We start from the raw sequence: 22,818 nt of genomic DNA, 5'->3' as shown, positions 1-22,818 counted from the left end.
CACTCAAAGTTAGTGGTCAGGAATATAAAGTGAGATGATTGAACATGACTTTTTCTTAGACAAGCTTTGATGATACAGAGACAGAAGATGTATAAAATATGGTTTATGTTACCAGTGAAATTAGGATATTTTATTAAATTTATAGAATACCACCTATATGAAATATAATCAGCATATTAAGAAAAAACTTGTGTATGGTTTTGTCATTGTAACACAAGATAAAGTTATGTAAAACAGGAAGAAAAAGACATTTGCTACATGCCAGTTACTGCATTAGAAGCTACACGGACCTTAAAATTCACTCATTAATTTATTCAGCTATTTATTGGGTACTAAAATTTGTGCTATTCATTGTTTCAGGTGCTGGGGATACAGTGGTGAGCAAGCCAGAAGAGGTTCCTACCCTCATGAAGCTTATATTTTAATTATACAGTTGGTCTTCCCTATCTGTGGTTCTGCACCCACGGAGTCAACCAACTGCGGATGAAAAATATTAGAAAAAAATGAAAAATAACAATACAATAATAATACAAAATTTAAAATAATAACTATATATAATTTTTATTATATTAGGTATTATAAGTAATCCAGAGATGATTTCAAGTATACGGGAGAATGTTTGTAGGCTGTATGTAAATACTACACCATTTTATATAAGTGACTTGAGCATCCTCAGATTTTGGTATCTGAGGGGGTGGGATGGGAGGTGGGGTCCTGGAACCAATCCCCTGCTGATACTGAGGAAGGACTTAATCTGTTGAGGGGTATAGCTGACAAATATAGAACAAGAAAAAAAAGTTAATTGCCCTAATTGTGATCTTATATGGATCATAAATATTCAGGGATGGATAAGGTCAGTGCAAGCTTACATATAGGTCTGAGAACTTAGGTCCAGAATCCATTATCCAAAACGTTTGGTGCTGTAAATTTTTTTTTCTTTTTAAAAAAAATTATCCACATGTGTTACAGATGTTTTCCTCTTTTCCTTTTTTTTTTTTTTGGCTTTTAGAAATGTGGATTGTGTGAACTGGCACTGTGGTTTTTGGGAGTAGTAGCATCTCTTAATCACTTAATCAAGCCCATTAATTTTTTTGCATTGTAATTTATCATTATTCACAGAAATTATGGTAATTAAGACTAAAATGGGTCCATGTCAAGTTTTATCACTAGGTTTTGAAAAAACTTGGATTTCAGTGTTTTTTGGATTTCAAGATTGTGAGCCCATCATGGAGAAGATAGGACTTTGTATTCTTTATTTTTTTGAGAGAGTTTATTTTTGTAATTTACTACTTTTTTTTTTTTGAGACGAGTTTCCCTCTGTCATCCGGCTGGAGTGCAGTGGTGCGATCTCAGCTCACTGCAGCCTCCACCTCCCGGGTTCAAGTGAGTCTCCTGCCTCAGCCTCCCAAGTAGCTGGGACTACAGGCAGGAGCCACCATGCCTGGCTACAGAGCAAGACCCTGTCTCACAAATTTTACTTTTTGTGAGTCTCGCTCTGTAACTAGGCTGGTGTCCAGTGGCATGAACATGATTCACTGCAGCCTTGATCTCGTAGGCTCAGGCCATCTCCTTGCCTCATTCCCTTGAGCAGCTGTGACTATAGGCATGCACTACCACTCTGGGCTAATGTTTTGATTTTTTTGTAGAGACAGGGTCTTGCTATGTTTCCTAGACTGGTCTCAAGCTCAAGCTCAAGTGATCCTCCCATCTTAGCCTCCCAAAGTGCTGGTAATACAGGTGTGAGCCACCATGCCCAGCCAGGATTTGTACTTTTAAAATCATTTATTTATTTATTTATTTATTTATTTTGAGACGGAGTTTTTGCTCTTGTTACCCAGGCTGGAGTGCAATGGCGCGATCTCGGCTCACCGCAACCTCTGCCTCCTGGGTTCAGGCAATTCTCCCGCCTCAGCCTCCTGAGTAGCTAGGATTCCAGGCACGCGCCACCATGCCCAGCTAATTTTTTGCATTTTTAGTAGAGACGGGGTTTCACCATGTCGACCAGGATGGTCTCGATCTCTTGACCTCGTGATCCACCTACCTTGGACTCCCAAAGTGCTGGGATTACAGGCTTGTGCCACCGTGCCTGGCCTTAATTACTTTTTATACACATTTTATTATTTGTTTTTCCCCCACTTCCCTAATTATATATGTATGCATGTACATGTGTATACACACACATGTACATACATACATATATTTGAGACAGGGTCTTGCTCTGTTGCCCATGCTAGAGTGTAGAGCTGCAATCATGGCTTAGTGTAACCTCAACCTCTTGGGGTCAAGCCATCTTCCCACCTCAATTCCTGAGTAGCTGGGACTATAGGGACGCAACACCACACACCTGGCTAATTTTTTAATTTTTGTAGAGATGAGGTCTCACTATGTTGCCCAGGCTGATTTTGAACTCCTGAGCTCAAGTGATCTTCTCACTTTAGTCTCCCAAAGTGCTGGGATTGTAGGATGAGCCACTGTGCGCAGCTGACTTTGTACGTATAAAGGGAGAGTTTGTATGTTTATATGACACATAAGCAGAAATGAACATAATTTGTTAGGGACAGTAAAGAAAACTGAATTGACTAAATCATAGTGGGTGTGTGTTGGGAAGTAAACACAAGTTTCAGTAGAGGAGAGCGAATTAAAAATCCTCGAATGCTATTGTGAAATGTTAATATATGAAGTGGTAGACAACAAGAATCATCAGAGTGAAATGATTGGAAGATTAGTTTCCAGCTGTTTATATGATTCAATGGAGCAATAACAAGCTAAGGAGTTACCCAATTGGCTAATATTTGTTGAGTACTTAAAACACTGCTGCTGCTCCTCTTATTACTAAATTATTGGTGCCTGTTTTTTTTTTTTTTTTTTTTCTTGCTCTATCACCCAGGCTGGAGTGCAGTGGCTTGATTTTTGGCTCACTGCAACCTTCACCTCCCAAGTGATTGTCATCCCACAGCCTCCTGAGTAGCTGGGATTACAGGCACCTGTCACCATACCGCTCTGATTTTAGTATTTTTAGTAGAGACAGGGTTTTGTCATGTTGACCAGACTGGTCTTGAACTCGTGACCTTAAGTGATCCCTCTGCCTCTGCCTCGCAAAGTGCTGGGATTACAGGCATGAGCCATCACACATGGCTGGCACCTCACTATGTGCCAGTCATTGGGTGAGGTATTTTACTTACAATCCTTGTAGAAGTTATAAGGCAACTATTCCCCCCACCCCCGAGACAGGGTCTTGCTCTGTTGCCCAGGCTGGAGTGCAAGTGTCATGATTCCAGCTCACTGCAGCCTCAACCTTCAAGGCTCAAGTGATCTTCCCACCTCAGTCTCCTGAGTAGCTAGGACTACAGCTGTGTGCTGCCACACCCTGCTAATCTTTGTATTTTTTGTAGAGACAGGGTTTTTTCATGTTGCCCAATGGTCTCAAACTCTTGGGCTCAAGGAGTCCACCTGTGTCAAAGAGTCCACTGTCTCAGCCCCTGAAAGTACTGGGATTATAGGTGTGAGCCACCATGCCTGGCCAAGAATCTTATACTCTTGTTGGAATGAAAAGTCTCAGGGCAGATAGTTCAAAATATTCTACTTCATAAAAGGAACTTTCTAAGGGATAAGATGTCCTTTTTCTAGATGCTAGTCCTAGATCTTGAGTCAGACATATGCTTGACATGAAGACTGGTCTGTCAATCTTCAAGAATACTGACTTGTTTTATTTTGGTTTTATTAATATATTCACTAGTCTCTGGCAGGGCACGGTGGCTCACACCTGTAATCCAAGCACTTTGGGAGGCCAGGGTGGGTGGATCACCTGAGATCAGTAGTTGAGACCAGCCTGGCCAACGTGGCAAAACCCTGTCTCTACTAAAAATACAAAAATTAGCTCGCTGTCGTGGCGTGCGCCTGTAATCCCAGCTATTATGGAGGCTGAAGCAGGAGAATGTCTTGAACCCAGGAGATGGAGGTTGCAGTGAGTCAACATGGTGCCACTGCACTCCAGCCTGGGAGACAAAGCATGACTCCATTCCAAAACAAACAAAAATTTCACTAGTCTCTCTAATGATTATATGGTAGTCTGGTTTCCTGAGGCTCTTTATATTCAAAATGGAGGTGCCTTGTGGAGATTCTCAGGTGTATCACCTATCATAAGATAATAAATTGGCACACTAGTTTTTTTTTTAATTTTATTATTTTTTTAAGAGATGGGGTCTTGGTATGTTGCCTAGGCTGGAGTGCAGTGGCTATTCACAAACACGATCCCACTACTGATCAGCACAGGAGTTTTGACCTGCTCCATTTCCTGTCTGGGCTGGTTCACCCCTTAGGCAACCTGGTGGTACCCCACTCCCAGAGGGTCACAATATTGATGCCGAACTTAGTGCAGACACCCGATCAGCAGAGCGCACTACAGCCCAGAATTCCTGGGCTCAAGTGATCCTCCTGCCTCAGCCTCCCAAGTAGCTGCGACTATAAGCATGTGCCACTGCGCCCTGTGACACACTAGTTTTAAAACATTTTTTCTGTATTTGGAGAATTGACATGTGCCAACTGAGTATTTGCCGTTAGGAAAACTTGTAAAAATAAATTTCTGATTTTTAAAGTTCTTATGACAAAAGTGATTAGTCCTTTGTATAATTATTAATGTTTGCCCTTCTCACCAGAGTGTAAACCTCTTAAAACTTAGGAACTGGGTTCATTTTGTGAAATACTATATTTTCCGGGTGTAGCACAATGCCTGGCAGATGATAGGTGTTTGGAAATATTTTTTGAATGGACAAGTGAATGAATTCAGAGTTGAATTGAATGCTGGCAACAGAGATAATTCCTGAATAAGTTTCTGAATTAGAGACTCCTAACCTCAAAAAACCTGATAATCTCTTCTAAAAGGTTGGAACACTGAAACCAGACCAAGAGATAATTTAAAAACAATTTTTTTATAGGTACATAGCATGTATACATATTTATGGGGGGAATGAGATATATTGATGCAGGCATGCAATGTATAATAATCACGTCGTAGTCAATGGAATATCAAAAAAACATGATTTTTTTACCTTCAATAAAACTGTAGGAAATAAAAGTACTTCAGCAGAAGTGTAGAGAATATATTCTTTTAAAACTGAGAAGTTTGAAAATTTATGAAGTTATTTTTATTTTAGGCAATGTTTGTAAGTTGTAGAAGCTTCTTAGTGATTTGCACCATACCGCTTAGCTTGTCTATGATAGCTGTAGAATGATAAACTTATTCTGAATTTTAAATTTTTTTTATATAAGTAAATGGATTTAAATCTATTTTGAATTAACATTTTTATTTAATTGTGATTTTTTTTTTTTTTTTGGGTAGTTGACCTCCTTTTTGTCTTCCCCTATACCTGAATTACTCATGTTCATCAATAATTTTCTCTTTTCTGATAAATTTTTGTTATGGTCTGTTCTGCAGAGAAAGATGCTGGTTTCAAGTTTTGGAGATCCCAGTTTTTTATGGAACACAGTTCTGTAAAATTTTCATAAGATTCCTTGGCAATAACATACGCTTGTGATGGACCCTAGAAATACTGCTATGTTAGGATTGGGTTCTGATTCCGAAGGTTTTTCAAGAAAGAGTCCTTCTGCCATCAGTACTGGCACACTAGTCAGTAAGAGAGAAGTAGAGCTAGAAAAAAACACAAAGGAGGAAGAGGACCTTCGTAAACGGAATCGAGAAAGAAACATCGACGCTGGCAAAGATGATGGTTTGACTGATGCACAGCAACAGTTTTCAGTAAAAGAAACAAACTTTTCAGAGGGAAATTTGAAATTGAAAATTGGCCTCCAGGCCAAGAGAACTAAAAAACCTCCAAAGAACCTGGAGAACTATGTATGTCGACCTGCCATAAAAACAACTATCAAGCACCCAAGGAAAGCACTTAAAAGTGGAAAGATGACGGATGAAAAGAATGAACACTGTCCTTCAAAACGAGTAAGTAGACTTCCTAATAATATGTGGTTATTGATGATATTTTCATTTCCATGTTAATTTTTATCTAGCCTACATATCCCAGTAGTTTGATTTTAATCTTTCTGTGTTATTTCCAGATACTTTGTTTTATCAATCTTAAAATAAGCCTGAGGCTTGTCAAAGATGTAAGTTAATAGCATAACCATCTATGTATTTGTACTTGTAAAATTATGAAAATTTTGGTTCTTTTGAGATGGAGTTTTGCTCTTGTTACCCAGGCTGGAGTGCAGTGGTATGATCTCAGCTCACGGCAACCTCTACCTCCTGGTTTCAAGCAATTCTTCTACCTGAGTCTCCCAAGTAGCTGGGATTACAGGCGCCCACCACCACATTTAGCTAATTTTGTATTTTTAGTAGAAACAGGTTTCACCATGTTGGCCATGCTGGTCTCGAACTCCTGACCTCAGGTGATCTGCGTGCCTCTGCCTCCCAAAGTGATGGGATTATAGGCGTGAATCACCGTGCCCAGCTGAAAAATGTTTTAAATGGGGGTATACTCACCATTGTTGCTTCTAATGTGGCATAGTGGAAAGAATATTGGATTTGAAATAATTAGGAAACGTAGATTTGAACCTTACCTTCCTATTTACTAATAGACTATGGACAGATTAGCAGAAAAGGAACTGAGGATCAAAAGATGTTAAAACTACCTACCTTCCAGGATGGTTGAAAGGATCAGCTTCACTAACACATGTTGAAAGCTTTTGTTGAATGAATTATTCTGTAAAGTATTAATTCCTATTATCGTTCTTCCTAAGCTAGACAGTATATTAAAAATGTCCCAGCTGGTGCAGTGGCTCACTTCTGTAATCCGAGCACTTTGGGAGGCCAAGGCTGGCAGATCACTTGAGGTCAGGAGTTCTAGACCAGCCTGGCCAACATGGCAAAACCCCATCTCTACTGAAAATACAAAAATTAGCCAGGTGTAGTGGTGTGCACCTGTAATCCAGCTACTTGGGAGGCTGAGGCAGGAGAATCACTTGAACCCAGGAGGTGGAAGTTGCAGTGAGCCGAGATCACACCACTGCACTACAGCCTGGGCAATGGAACAAGGCTCCCTCTCAAAAAAAACAAAAAAACAAGAAACAAAAAACAAAAACAAAATAGTCCCCCCACCTTCCTGACCGCTATCCAAATTAATGGCTAATTTTTCTTTTTCTTTCTTTTTTTTTAAAATGGCTAATTTTTCTTAACTCTGTTTACCACTGTCTAGTAAAGATATTAATTTTCTCTTGGATCATGTGTTGACTACAAGTATAGTCACTTTATACAATATTTAATTTTATACTGTTGGCACCATGTGTGCCCACATACTGATTTAAATAGTATGCATACAAAACCAAAGTAATGGCAGAAAGAGTTGGCTTAACATTTTGACTAAAATTTTGGAATATCCCTCACTGTATGAAGTGACTTGATTTTTACTGTTAATTCTTTATCATGACATTCATTTGGTTTTTAACCTTTCCAGTTTTCAGAAAAACATAGTGTCGGAGGCTCTTCGTTGTTTTTCAAATTGCTAGTTCTTGAAAAAATTTAACTGGATAAATTGGTTAACTTATCCAGAGCTTTCCCTCATCTTGGAAATGAAGATAATAATTATTCCATTTGATCTTAGGAATTTTCCTAAGATTGAAAAAGATATTTATCTAAACCTTTTTTACTTGAAATGTTGTTAGAGCTTATTTTGCACAAGTAACTTGTAAAGATCTCCAGGATGATTGTTTTTAGTAATCTTTCTATAGTGTAACATTATTTTATTTATTTATTTTTTTGAGATGGAGTCTCATTCTGTCACCCAGGCTGGAATGCAGTGGCACCATCTTAGCTCATTTCAACCTCAACCTCCTGGGTTTAAGCGTTTCTCCTGCCTCAGTCTCCCATTTAGTTAGGACTACAGGCACTTGCCGCTATGCCTGGTTGATTTTTGTATTTTTAGTGGAGATGATTTCATCAGGTTGGTCAGGCAGGTCTCGAACTCTTGGCCTCAAATAATCCACTCACCTCGGCTTCCCAAAGTGCTGGGATTACAGGCGTGAGCCACTTCGCCTAGCCCTATAGTGTTATTTTAAATAGTCAGTGATGAGCTTTTGAACTCAAAAATTTCACCTTCAGTACTTAACTTTACACTCGGTATATAAGTAGGTTATATAACGTATCCTGTTTATGGTACAGTGCAGTCTGTGGTTTCTGAGGGAAGATATATGTTTAATTTCAAAACTGCTACTGGATGGTTGAATGTTTATATTTTCAACAATCTGTAGATAGGAGTTTGAATATGTTACTATCCTCTGAATTAGTTCTTCAAAAATAATGAAAAGAGTATGGGCAATGGAGTCAGAGCCAATTTCAACTCCTGGCTTAATAGCTTTGTACTTTCAAATAAGTTTGTCTTACTGGGCCTTGGTTTTCTTATTAATAAGGTATGACTGTATTAATACTGATGTTAAGTGGTTATTTTGAGAATTAATTTTAAATATAGTTATCTTGGAAGTGATAGGTCCTTGTGTATGTTCTCTCTTCTCTATTACTGTCTAAGGTAGGGCTTTACCACCTGGGAACTCTAGAAGGATGTGGGGAAGTGTGATTGCCCTTAGAATATGATACTACATGTAGAACTTTGTGTTTGTTGGGCTGCAGTTTTATATAGCTCTCATTTTATATGGCTATTTTATATAACTGTTTTCAGAAGGGTTCATGGTACCAAAAAGATTAAACATCATTGGCTAAAGAGGAAAAGATAGACTATTATGAGTTAGGTTGGTAGTCAAAGATAGCTTGGGGTTTGTGTTTTAAAGCAAGGCTTTGGCCGGGCGCGGTGGCTCAAGCCTGTAATCCCAGCACTTTGGGAGGCCGAGGCGGGTGGATCACGAGGTCAAGAGATCGAGACCATCGTGGTCGACATGGTGAAATCCCGTCTCTACTAAAAATACAAAAAATTAGCTGGGCACGGTGGTGCGTGCCTGTAATCCCAGCTACTCAGGAGGCTGAGGCAGGAGAATTGCCTGAACCCAGGAGGTGGAGGTTGCGGTGAGCCGAGATCACGCCATTGCACTCCAGCCTGGGTAACACGAGCGAAACTCCATCTCAAAAAAAAAAAAAAAAGCAAGGCTTTGCCAAACAACCAAAATTTTCCCCACCTCAGTTCTTTAAAAGCAGTTGGTCTTTTTGTCTATGTTGTTTAGAGCAAAGTTAGGCCTTAAATTTCTGGTAAAAACATATAATGTGGATCACATACTTTACCTTTTAATAGAATTTTTCATTTAACAATAAAGGTCAAAATATAAGGGCCTCGGAAAAAATACATAAATTGTTTGCTGTCATGGTAGCACCTGAATGATGATCAGTTTTTAAAGGCAAAACTCAAGTTGTTTCATAAACGCAGTTTTCACTTTCTTGAATTATGTGACATATTCTTAAATTTATAGTAGTCATAGACTCTATTATTTAGAGTAATTTAGACATGTCATTTATATATATATATATATATATATGGCATGATCTTGGCTCACCGCAACCTCCGCCTTCTGGGTTCAAGCAATTCTCCTGCCTCAGCCTCCCGAGTAGCTGGGACTACAGGTGCGTACCACCATGCCCAGCTAATTTTTGTGTTTTAGTAGAGTTGGGGTTTTACCATGTTGACCAGGATGGTCTCGATCTCTTGACCTTGTGATCCACCCGCCTCAGTCTACCAAAGTGCTGGGATTACAGGTGTGAGCCACCGCGCCCGGTGCGAGCTGGTTTTTGATTTGCGTTTTCTTAAGACTAATGATGTTGATCAGTTTTTCATGTGCTTATTGGTCATTTGTGTATCTTCTTTAAGAAATGTTTGTTCAAATCATTTGAGTACTTTTGAATTGTGTTTTTGTTGTTGAATTGTCCAGGTTCTTTATTTAATCTGTATATAGGATTTAAAATATATTTTCTCTCATTCTGTCTTTTCATTTTCTTTTGTGTCTTCTGATGTAAAAAAAGTTTTCAGTTTTGATGAAAACTGGGTGCAGTTTGTTTTTTCCTTTATTGCCTGTATTTTTAGTGTCATATCGTAGAAATCACTGCCAAATCCAATGTTGTGAAAGTCTTGCTCCTATGTTTTCCTAAGGGCTTTATCATTTTAGCTCTTATGTTTAGGTCTGTCATCCATTTTGAGTTTAAGTTTTGTTTATGGTTTAAAGAGTCCAGCTTCATTCCTTTGCTTGTGGATATTCAGTTTTTTCAGCATTATTTCTTGAAGAAAGTATCCTTTTTTCATTGAATGGTTTTGTCACCTTAGTTTAAAAAAGGAAATTAGTGGCCGGGTGCGATGGCTCACACCTGTAATCCTAGCACTTTGGGAGGCCAAGGCAGGCGGATCACAAGGTCAGGAGTTCAAGACCAGCCTGACCAACATGGCGAAACCCCATCTCTACTAAAAATACAAAAATTAGCTGGGCGTGGTTGCACACGCCTGTAATCCCAGCTACTCAGGAGGCTGAGGCAGGAGAATCGTTTGAAATCAGGAGGCAGAAGTTGCAGTGAGCCGAGATTACACCACTGCACTCCAGCCTGGGCGACAGAGTGAGACTCTGTTTCAAAAAAAAGAAATTAGTGACCATATATATGTGATTTCAGAACTCTCTTTCATTCCATTACATTGGTCTATATATACGTCTGTCTGTCTACCAGTACCACACTCTTTTCATTACTGTAGCTTTGTAGTTCATGTTTGTTGTTTGTTTTGTTTGTTTGAGATGGAGTCTCAAACTCCAGGCTGGAGTACAGTGGTATGATCTTGGCTGGAGACCGCAGCCTCCACCTCCTGGGTTCAGGTGATTCTCCTGCCTCCTGCCTCAGCCTCCCAAGTAGCTGAGATTACAGGTGCCCAATACCATGCCTGGCTAATTTTTGTATTTTTAGTAGAGACAGCGTTTTGCCATGTTGGCCAGACTGGTCTTAAACTCCTCAGCTCAAGTGATATGTCTGCTTCAGCCTCCCAAAGTGCTGGAATTATAGGTGTGAGCCACTGGACCCATCCTGTTTGTTTGTTTGTTTGTTTTTTGAGATGGAGTTTTGCTCTTGTTTACTCAGGCTGGAGTGCAATGGTGCGATCTCGGCTCACCGCAACCTCCGCCTCCTGGGTTCAGGCAATTCTCCTGCCTCAGCCTCCTCAGTAGCTGGGATTACAGGCACGCGCCACCGTGCCCAGCTAATTTTTGTATTTTTAGTAGAGACAGGGTTTCACCTTGTTGACCAGGATGGTCTCGATCTCTTGACCTCATGATCCACCCGCCTTGGCCTCCCAAAGTGCTGGGATTACAGGTGTGAGCCACCGCACCTGGCCCGTTTGTTTGTTTTTAAGAGACAGGTTCTTGCTCTGTCACCCAGGCTAGGCTGCTCAGTGCAGCCTCAAACTCCTAGGCTTAAGTGATCCTCTTGCCTTGGCCTCCCAAAGTGATGAGATTACAGTTGTGAGCCACCATGCCTGGCGTGTAGTAAGTTGAAATCAGAAAGTGTGAGTCTTGCCACTTTGTTCTTTTTCAAAATTGTTTTGGCTATTTGGGGTTCTTGCAATTACATATGGATTTTAGGATGGGGTTTCTGTTTCTGGAAACAACAGTGTTGGAATTTTGATAAAGATTACATTGACTCTGCAGATCACTTTAGGTAGTATTGTCATCTTAGTATGAAGTCCTGAAATCCATGAATATGGGATGTCTTTTGTTTATTTAAGATTTCCTTAATTTCTTTCACCAATATTTTGTAAAATTTTTGGTGTTCAAGCCTTTAACCTCCTTAAATTTATTCCTGTGTATTTATTTTTTGATGCTATTGCAAATTGCATCAAATTTGCAGAATTGTTTTAAATTTATTTTTCGTATTGCTCATTGTAAATATATAGAAATACACTCATTTTTTAATTATTATTTTTAATTGTTTTTTAGAGACAGGGTCTTGTTCTGCTGCCCATGCTGGACGGCAGTGGCATAATCATAGCTCATTGTAGCCCCAAACTCCTGGACTGAAGCAGTCTTCCTGCCTCAGCCTCCTTTTGTTTATTTTAATAAAGAAAAAATTATTTTTGTACAGATGGGGTCTTCCTCTTTTGCCAAGCTATTGTTGAGCTTCTGACCTCAAGTGATCCTCCTTTCTTGGCCTCCCAAAGTGCTGGGATTACAGGTGTGAGCCACTGTGTTGGCCACAACTGATTTTGGCATGTAGTTTTTGTATCCTGCAACTTTGCTGAATTCATTTATTAGCTTGAGCAATTTGTTGATGCTTTAGGGTTTTCTACATATAAAATTGTGTCATCTGCCAACAGAGATAATTCAGTGTGTTAATATATGCCTCAGGTATTTCTTAGATTCTAGCAGATTTGGGAAACACTACTTTTACTCACTGTGAAATGACAGTGGATTATTTTCTGTTCAGTGAGTTAGCTACTGAAAATAGTGTTTTTGTTTTTGTTTTTTTTTTTTTTTTTGGAGATGGAGCCTTGCTCTGTTGCCCAGGCTGGAGTGCAGTGGTGCGATCTCAGCTCATTGCAACCTGTGCCTCCTGGGTTCAAGCAATTCTCCTGCCTCAGCCTCCTGCGTAGCTGGGATTATAGGTGTGCTCCTCCACACCTGGCTAATTTTTGTATTTTTAGTAGAGATGGTGTTTCACCATGTTGGTCAGGCTGGTTTTGAACTCCTGACCTCGTGATCCGCCTGCCTCAGCCTCCCACAGTGCTGGGATTACAGGCATGAGCCACCACACTTGACCTATAATTTTTCTTTTTCCAGTTTGTTTTTTGTCTTTAGACTTGGCTTATGTTATTTTGCTATGCAGAAATATTTATCTTTCTACCTGATGTAATTTATAACTCTTTTTAAGCCTTCTGGATTTTGACATATCATTTAGAAACCCCTTCTTCCTTCCAAGTTTATAAAACATTTTCTTATGTTGTTTTGCAGATCTTTTTAGCATCTTATTTTTAACATAAATCCTTGATCTATTTGGAGTTTGTTATGGTTTATGAGTTATAGTTCCAAATATATCTCTTTCCAAATGGAACATGGTTGTCCCAACACTATTATTATTATCATCATCATTATTATTATTTTTTGAGACAGAGTCTTGCTCTGTCATCCAGGGTGGAGTGCAGTAGTACAGTCCTAGCTCATTGAAACCTCTGTCTCCTCTGAGTTAAAGCAATTCTTCTGCCTAAGCCTCCTGAGTAGCTGGGATTATAGATGTGTGCCATCACGCCCAGCTAATTTTTGTATTTTTAGTTGACATGGGCTTACCTTATGTTGGCCAGGCTGGTCTCGAATTTCTGACCTCAGGTGATCACCTGCTTTGGCCTCCCAAAGTGCTGGGATTACAGGCATGAGCCACCGTACTTGGCCCCAGCACTATTATTAAGAAGTCCATCTTTACTTCTTTGATTTGAGAGGCTGCTTTATCATAAACTGAATTTCTTTATGTACTTGGTTCTAGTCTGATTTTCCATTTAGTATCAATGATGTTTCTGTTTAAATTTTTTGTTTGTTTATTTTTAAGAGTCTGAGTCTTGCCTTTTTTCACCAGACTGGAGTGCAGTGATGTGATCATAGCTCCCTGTAATTTGAACTCCTGGGGATCAAGCAATCCTCCTGCCCCAGCCTGGGAAATCATTAGTATTAAAGGTGTGAGCCATGGCACTTGACCGCCATGTTACAGTTTTAAATATTTTGTTTTATAGGTAGGACTAATCCATTTTCCTAACTTGTATTTTAGTGTGCTCCCTATACTTTTACCTATTAGTTTAGAAGCTTAATGTAATTTCAATGAAAATAATTTTTTCTTGTCTAGAATTTGGCTGATGATAAACTTTGTATATTGTTTATCTTTATCTGTGGTTGAATTTGGAGCCTAACTTGATGACTACTTTGAGAGGCTTTGACTTTAGTTTTCCAGAAGTTAGGGTATGTTACTGATATCTTTCCTGGGGTCTCTTATTTTGCCTGACTTTATGCATTTTCCTGCTGTATTATGCCTTTTTAGGTCATCCCCTTTTTTTTTGTTTTCTTTTGGTCCTCTTGGAGCTTTTCCTTACTTCCTGTGAGGCAACAGTATAAGAAACATTGTATTTTATGGTGGTTTGAGTTATTTTGTTTGTAATAAAAGACTCTCCACAGTATTTACCTTGCTATATTGCTAGAAGTAGAATTCTCCTGATTTTTATAAGAAATAAATGTTCATTATTTTATTTTGATTTTATTTTTACGACAGAGTCTCGCTCTGTCACCCTAGCTGGAGTGCAGTGATACAGTCTTGGCTCACTGCAGTCTCCGCCTTCAGGGGTTCAAATGATTCTTGTGCTTCAGCCACCTGAGTAGCTGGGATTACAGGTGAGTGCCATAATGTCTGGCTAATTTTGTATTTTTAGTAGAGACGGGGTTTTGCCATATTGGCTAGGCTGGTCTCAAATGCCTGCCTTGACCTCCCAAAGTGCTAAGATTGCAGGCATGAGCCACCGTGCTTGGACTCATTATTAATTTTATAGCAGGTTTTCCTGTTTTCTTTTTTCCTCCCAAGTGGAAAGAAAAACTTGTAATTTTTTTGTAAAAATTTATAACTTCTTTGATGCAGTTACATGTGGTGTCTGCCATTTCATAAGTTGTCAGACTGGTACATTCATTTCTCTGCAGCAGTATTTTAGAAAGTAAAAGTAGAGATGGAAGTCATAATATTTACTTATATTTATCACACACTTATATTACTTATATTTATCACACAGTAACTTGAGATGGAGCAATGGTACATTTGTTTCCAGAATTTAAAGAAAAATTTCATTTTTGAAATAAATTTAAGGAAATAAATTTATTATCCCAACCTGCTGGGATAATAGGAGTGAGCCATTGCACCTGACCATATAAAGAAAAATTTCATTATATAGCCTAACTAGTTATATGTGATTACAGTTCATGTAGTATACCTAACCCCCTGAAAAAATGTTTTTGTGACAAATTAAAAATGGCCAGAATATCTGTTTCCTGTAGCAAGTGATTAAAAACCGAAACTTGTGTGAACAGAAAGGGATTAAGGGAATATTTCACTGCCATTGCATACTAATTTTTTGTTCCCACTCTTGCCCCTTTTTTTTGAAGAGACAGTCTTTTTTTTTTTTTTTTTTTTTTGAGACAAAGTCTTGCTCTGTGACCAGCTAGAGTGCAGTGGCGCAATCTCAGCTCACTGCAACCTCTGCCTCCTGGGTTCAAGCAATTCTCCTGCCTCAGCCTCCTGAGTAGCTGGGACTACAGGTGTGCGCCACCATGCCAGGCCAATTTTTATATTTTTAGTAGAGACAGGGTTTTACCATGTTGGCCAGGACGGTCTTGATCTCTTGACCTCATGATCAATCCGCCTCAGCCTCCCAAAGTGCTGGGATTACAGGCATGCACCATTGCGCTCGGCCTAGAGACAGTGTCATTTTTTATTTTTTTTTTAAAGACAATCTGTTGCCCAGGCTGGAGTGCAGTGGCATGATCATGGTTCACTGTGGCCTTGTCCTCTTGGGCTCAAGGGATCCTCCCATCTCAGCCTCCCAAATAGTTAGGACCACAGGTGTGTGCCACCACACCTGGCTATTTTATTTTTTGTCGAGACAGTGTCTTGCTGTGTTGCCCAGGCTGGTCTCGAACTCCTGTAATCAGTTGATCCTCCTGCCTTGGTCTCCCAACCTGCTGGAATAATAGGAGTGAGCCATTGCACCTGACCATACCATTATGCCATGTCTCACACTTATGACCAGATTACATATTAGTCAAATAGCATTGATATTTGGTGCTTTGTTACTAACATTTTTGTCGTTGGATTGTTTGATGTTACTTTCATCTAGATGAGTGGATTTCATGAGCACAATGAATTACAAATAAAATTTATAGATGTAATTATAATTTCCAGTCCAAAATATATTTTTCTGTTTAGAAAAGAAAATTCTATATAGTCTTAATAGATTTAAGAAGCAGTTCATTGAAAAATAATTTTGAATTTCAGTGATTTTTATGGAGAATTATGATTACTTTTTAAATAAAGTTTAATAAGATCAAATATATATATGTGTGTGTGTGTGTGTATTTATTTATTTATAGAGACAGTTGGCTATGTTGCCCAGGCTGGTTTTGAACTCCTGGGCTCAAATGATCCTCCTGCCTCAGCCTCTCAAAGTGCTAAGATTACAGGTATAAGTCAACATGCCCAGCCAAGAATTATTAAAACCTAAATGAATCCAAGTTTTGGACTTAAAGCCTGTCTTGGAATTTTAAATTTTATTATGCTATATAACTGGTAAGTTTAATGTTGTTTTTTTTTTTTTTTTTTTTTTTTGAGATGGAGTCTTGCTCTGTCGCCAGGCTACAGTATAGTGGCTCGATATCCGCCTCCTGAGTTCAAGTGATTGTCGCGCCTCAGACTCCCAAGTATCTGGGAATACAGATGTGCACCACAACACCCAGCTAATTTTTGTATTTTTAGTAGAGATGGTGGTTTCACCATGTTGGCCGGGATGGTCTCTATCTCTTTATGCCGTGATCCACCTGCATTGGCCTCCCAAAGTACTGGGATTACAGGTGTGAGCCACCACGCTCGGCCTCTTTTTATTTTTATTTTTGAGATGAAGTTTTGTTCCACTTCCCAGGCATGGGTACAGTTACACAATCTTCGCCCACTGCAACCTCCGCCTCCCAGGTTCAAGCAGTTCTCCCACCTTAGCCTCCCAGGTAGCTGGGACTGCAGCCACACACTACTATGCCTGGGTAATTTTTGTATTTTTAGTGGAAATGGGGTTTTGCCATGTTGACCAGGCTAATCTCAAACTCCTAACTTCAGGTGATCCACCCCACCTCTGTCTCCCAAAGGGCTGGGATTATAGGCATGAGCCACCATGCCCAGCCTAATGTTTCTTAAATAAGAAAAATGGGTAATAATAGTGCCCTCAGCTGTTGCTCAGTATAGATTATTTGCCTGACAATTTTTAAAGTACTGCAAACAAGTTCCAATTAATTTGAAATGGAGTTGTTGGGAAAAAAATCAGTGATATTACCTAGGTTTTGGATTTTTTTTTCATTTGTATCTGTTAGATAAAAATAGTGTGTTAGATTTTCTAGATATAATAGTTTTTTAAAATTATACCCTATTTTAAGTTAGCCCACTTTTTGATTAAATGTGTGTGTATATGTATATGTGTATATATGTATGTATGTATGTATGTATATATACATACATACATACATACTTTTTTTTTTTTTTTTTGAGATGGGGGTTCGCTCTTGTTACCCAGGCTGGAGTGCAATGGCACAATTTCGGCTCACTATAACCTCCGCCTCCTGGGTTCAGGCAATTCTCCTGCCTCAGCCTCCTGAGTAGCTGGGATTACAGGCATGCACCACCATGCCCAGCTAATTTTTTGTATTTTTAGTAGAAACGGGGTTTTACCATGGTGACCAGGATGGTCTCCATCTCTTGATCTCGTGATCCACCCGCCTCAGCCTCCCAAAGTGCTGGGTTACAGGCGTGAGCCACCGCGCCCGGCCTAAATGTATATATTTTTAATTGAGATATAATTGAAATGCCATGAAAGTTATCCCTTTAAAATGTACAATTCAATGTTTTTTTTCTTTACACACCAAATGGAAAGTGAAATTCACTGTTTTTAGTATATTCAGTATGTTAAGTGTATACAGAGTTATGCAACCATTAGTAATAATTTTAAACATTTTCATCTTAAATTTGTATTTTTTATTGTCCCTTTTACATTTACAATAACTGTTCAAAAGGACTAACTTTTTGCTTTATACTTTCACAAAGGTTAAATTTTTTTTAAAAAAATTTAATTTTTTATCGTACTTTGGGCTCTGGGGTACATGTGCACATCCTGCATCCTGTAGGATTGTTTCATAGGTACATACATGCCATGGTGGTTTGCTGTCTCCATCTCCCCCCAGGCCCCCCCCTCCGCTGTTGCCTCCATCAGACATTTCTCCTGGTGTTAAGCCTTCACACCCTCAGTTTTCTATCACTTTTGCTCATAGTAAAACAGTTTTGCTCATGTGTAGATTTACAAAATTCTTTGATTTATTCATTTTTCCATGGGCTGTAAAGAAACAATTATGCTATAACATGATAACTGCCATGATAGAAATACATACAGACAGAGTGTATATGTGAATCTCTGAATCACAGAAGGTAGTCAACAAGAGAATATGCAAAAAAGAGCTCTTGCTTAAAATTAGGTGTTGACAACTTTGTTAGAATTTGCTGGAAAGAGAATGGCTTTTAGTACAAAGTTAATAATAAGGGAAAATCCACACTTAGGATGTCTCACAGGGTGTCTCAGTTGTGCTATAAAACAAGAATTTGAAAGTTCCTTACTGTAGATAAATCCTAAGAAAATTAGCTGGACGTGATGGCTCACGCCTTTAATCCCAGCACTTTGGGAGGCCGAGGCAGGTAGATCACGAGGTCAGGAGTTTGAGACCAGCCTGGCCAAAATGGTGAAATCCTGTCTCCATTGAAAATATAAAAAAAATTAGCCAGATGTGATGGCATGCATCTGTAGTCTCAGCTAATTGGTAGGCTGAGGCAGAAGAATTGCCTGAACCCAGGAGGTGGAGGTTGCAGTGAGCTGAGATCGCACCACTGCACTCCAACTTGGGTGACAGAGTGAGACTCCGTCTCAAAAAAGAAAAAGAAAATATAAAGAATGGGGCCAGGCTCTTGTTGCCCAGGCTGGAGTGCAATGGTGTGATCTTGGCTCACTTCAGTCTCTGTCTCCTGGGTTCAAGCGATTCTCCTGCCTCAGCCTCAGCCTCCTGAGTAGCTGGGATTACAGGCATGTGCCGTGGCTGGCTGTTTTTAGTATTTTTAGTAGAGATGGGGTTTCATCATGTTGGTCAGGTTGGTCTCAGATTTCTGACCTCAGATGATCCTTTGCCTCCCAAAATGCTGGGATTATAGGCATGAGCCACTGTGCCCAGGCAGTAAATATTAACAGACTTTTATTTTACAAATATGTGCATAATTAATAGTGAACTACCCTGGTTTTCATGAAATAGTGAAAGTCAAGCTATATAATATGGGGGCAGATTTCTTGAACTTCTTTATCTCACAGAATTGCAACAGCAGGTGGCATTAGAGACCAGGTTTAAGGGCGAGTCACAGCATATTGAATAGTTGCCATTATTAAAACAGGAAGGGAAGTAAGGTATATTGGGGATTCAGGGTACAACTGGCAAAGCTCAGCTTGACCCTTGGGTGTTGCTGGTCTGTTCAAAGATTGTCTGTATGTGTATTTATTTTTTAAACTAACCACTTAAAAATCTAGTAATTAAGAATTATCTTCCAGGAAGAAAGGGAAAATAATGTTTTGTGTCTAATGCCTACCTTTCCATATCCCAAACTAAATGGTAGAAAAATAAGAGGGTGTTATCCAGGGCCTCCTTAATAACCTACAAATGAATGTCATTTTGCACCAGCAGATGCCTTATGTCAAGAGTTACAGACTGGACATGGTGCCTCACGCCTATAATCCTAGCACTTTGGGAGGCCAAGGTAGGTGGATCAGTTGAACTCTGGGAGTTCTAGACCAGTCTGGCAACGTGGTGAAACCCCCCCTCTATAAAAAATACAGGCCGGGCGCGGTGGCTCACACCTATAATCCCAGCACTTTGGGAGGCCGAGGTGGGTGGATCACGAGGTCGAGAGATTGAGACCATCCTGGTCAACAAGGTGAAACCCCGTTTCTACTAAAAATACAAAAATTAGCTGGGCATGGTGTTGTGCGCCTGTAGTTCCAGCTACTCGGGAGGCTGAGGCAGGAGAATTGCTTGAACCCAGAAGGCGGAGGTTGCGGTGAGCCGAGATTGTGCCATTGCACTCCAGTCTGGGTAACAACAGCGAAATTCCGTCTCAAAAACAAAAATCAACAGATGTAGGCTAGGCATGGTGGCTTGCACCGTGTTATCCCAGCTACTCAGGATGCTGACGCAGATGGATCACTTGAGCACGGGAGGTCAAGGCTGCAGTGAGTTGTGTTCATGCCACTGCACTCCAGCCTGGGTGACAGAGAGATGGAGTAGAATATATGATTGGATAAGGATCTACCAGGGAAGAGAGTGGTAGTTTACATATTAACTTTGGCTTCCCTGGAACTGCTTAGTGTAAATATGGATGTTTCTGCAATCTGGATTATGGTATTCCTAATGATTTGGTTTCTCTAAAATCTATGACCTAAGTTGAGAGAACACTGATTATCAAAAGAAGATAATGTCAACAAATATGTCAGAAATGAGACATATTATTAAGGTGAAATTGTAACCGGAACTCACTTTTGAAGCAAAACAGGTACTGAACTAATAAATTTAATCTTTTTTTTAGTCTTTATTTTTTAACAGCCAAGTCCTGATTTACTATGTGTATTTTACCTTTATTTTTGGAAAACATATCAAAGTCAAGTACACAAGCTTGCAGTTAAAAGTTCTACTACTATATTAGGAAGTCATAGTTTAGGAGATACATAAAGGCATTTTGATAAAAATGCACAGATGGTAGATACATACACTAGAATATTTTTGCTATATTTAGTCAAGCTACATTGAATTACTAACATCTGAGAATATATATGAAAGCACAAAGATGATCCTAACCTCTTTCTGTAGGATTTGATAGTAACTTTCACAGTAAAAACAGTGAAACAAGATGGCACCTGCTTCTCAGCCTCACTTTTTAATTTCTTAGCAAAATTAGTGTGATTATTGTGTAGTTGCTTGCCTAGTCTTTGATTTTATGGGTTGGGGGGCTCCAAAAGATTGCTGAAGAAATCAAAAGCAGATGCTGAAAATTATAAGCCAAGGCAGGGGAGCTTAGTAACTTTATTTTAAGCTGTTTTTTAATTTTAACAGTTAGGACAATTATGACGGTTAGGATTTATGAAACGTGGACATTCTCTTAAGCATATTTGGTGACTCTTAAAAATTCTGTTTGTCTCAACCTCGACAATGAAAATTACCTAAGATAAATGAGACAAATTACAGTTCGGGTGCAGTGGCTCAAATCTGATCCCGGCACTTTAGGAAGCAGATGGATCACGAGGTCAAGAGATAAAGACCCTCCTGACCAACATGGTGAAACCCATCTCTACTAAAAATACAAAAATTACCTGGGCATGGTGGTACACACCTGTGGTCCCAGCTACTTGGGAGGCTGAGGTAGGAGAATCGCTTGAACCTGGGAGGTGGAGGTTATAGTAAGCTGAAAGATCATCCCACTGCACTCCAGCCTGGTGACAGAGCGAGACTCTGTCTCAAAAAAAAAAAAAGAAAAGAAAACAAATCAAAAAGAAAAATTAGAAAAGCAATTTAAGGCTACTGAATTTCTAAAAAGGAAAAAAAGTTTCACTATGCAATTGAGAAATGAAGGAGAACGAGGGAATGGAAAGACTCAGGTCAGACATCCCCCAGTTCTGTGAAATGTTCCCTGAACCTTTCTAGGAGGTACTCTATCCTCTGTTTCTATTGGATATGTTTCTGTTTTTAACATGTAACACATTGTATTATTATTATTATTTATTGATTTCTGTTTCTTTGGCTCCTTGAGTGTCAGGGTGATCTTTTAAATTTTTGCATTTTATGAGCAACACAGAAAATGCTTTAAAAACAGTTCAGTAAGACTAAAGATCTGTAAGCATAAACCATCGTTACCAAAAATACAGTGCTTAAAATCTAGCTTGAGAATATCAGGATTTATTTCCTTACTCTTAAGATGTTGCTTTGAAAGATACTGTTGGCTGGGCATGGTGGCCCATGCCTGGGCATATCACGAGGTCAGGAGTTTGAGACCAGCCTGGACAAGATGGTGAAACCCCGTCTCTACTAAAAATACAGAAAATTAGCTGGCCATGGTAGCGGGTGCCTTTAATCCCAGCTACTCAGGAGGCTGAGGCAGGAGAATTGCCTGAACCCAGGAGGTAGAGATTGCAGTGAGCCAAGATCGAGCACTGCACTCCAGCCCAGGCAACAGTGTGACACTCCATCTCAAAAAAAAAAAAAAAAAAAAACTGTCATAACTGTATTACTCAAATATTTCCCTTTCTCTCATTTGCTAAAAATATAATTATAGTAAACATTTTTTTTTTAGTAAAACTTTTTTGACTATTTAAAACAATTTGTAGATTGCCATTTTAAAAAAATTGTGGCTGCGAAGGACAGATCACTGGTGGTTAGGAGTTCAAGACCAGCCTGGTCAGCATGGCAAAACCTGCTGTCTACTAAAAATATAAAAATTATCTGGGCATGGTGGCATGCAACTGTAGTCCCAGCTACTTGGCTGAAGCAGGAGAATCACTTGAACTAGGAAGGTGGAGGCTGCAGTGAGCTGAGATCATGTCACTGTACTCCAGCTGTGGAGACAGAGTGAGACTGCTCAATAAAATAAAATAAATGCATAATAAGTAAAGAAAAACATCTGAAAGTAATCTTAGTTAAAGAAAACATTTTGAAGCTGGGCATGGTGGCTCAGGCTTATAATTACAGTTACTCAGAAGACTGAGGCAGGAAGATTGCTTGAGGCCGTGAGTTCAAATCTAGCCTTGGCAACATTACAAGACTCCATCTCTAATTTAAAAAATAAGGAAGAAAGACAAAACACTTTTAGATATCCATCACCTTTTGAAAGAGTTTAACACCTCTTAATGACTTATCCCCTAGTAGGTGGTACCATATGAGCCCAAGTCAAACAATTTTATTATTATTACTTTGGGGTATTGTGTTTATCCAATTTATGCCTTTTGCTTTGTTTTGATTTTTTTTTTTTTGAGACGGAGTCTTGCT

General features: G+C 39.3%; 1 protein-coding gene across 12 annotated transcripts in view; it reads left to right on the top strand.

Moving 5' to 3' along the window:
- ASH1L (ASH1 like histone lysine methyltransferase) overlaps nucleotides 1-22,818 on the top strand; it is a 229,878-nt gene that overhangs the window by 39,440 nt on the left and 167,620 nt on the right. For 9 of the 12 annotated variants that reach the window (XM_035279531.3, XM_078355853.1, XM_078355856.1 and 6 more), the window contains one exon: nucleotides 5,435-5,953. The exons of 1 other annotated variant lie outside the window; for it this stretch is intronic. In XM_035279531.3, the coding sequence (XP_035135422.2) occupies nucleotides 5,534-5,953 (420 nt within the window). In that variant the 5' untranslated portion in view covers nucleotides 5,435-5,533. Of the gene's footprint in view, nucleotides 1-5,434; nucleotides 5,954-19,470; nucleotides 19,544-22,818 lie in introns of those variants that run through there. 2 more of the 12 variants (XM_035279533.3, XM_078355859.1) reach the window with 2 other exon arrangements.

The sequence above is a fragment of the Callithrix jacchus genome, chromosome 18 (genome assembly GCF_049354715.1).
Source record: "Callithrix jacchus isolate 240 chromosome 18, calJac240_pri, whole genome shotgun sequence".
In the NCBI taxonomy this organism is placed as follows: Eukaryota; Metazoa; Chordata; class Mammalia; order Primates; family Cebidae; genus Callithrix; species Callithrix jacchus.
Note: the sequence above shows the minus strand (reverse complement) of the source record. Positions and strands in the feature narration are given on the sequence as shown.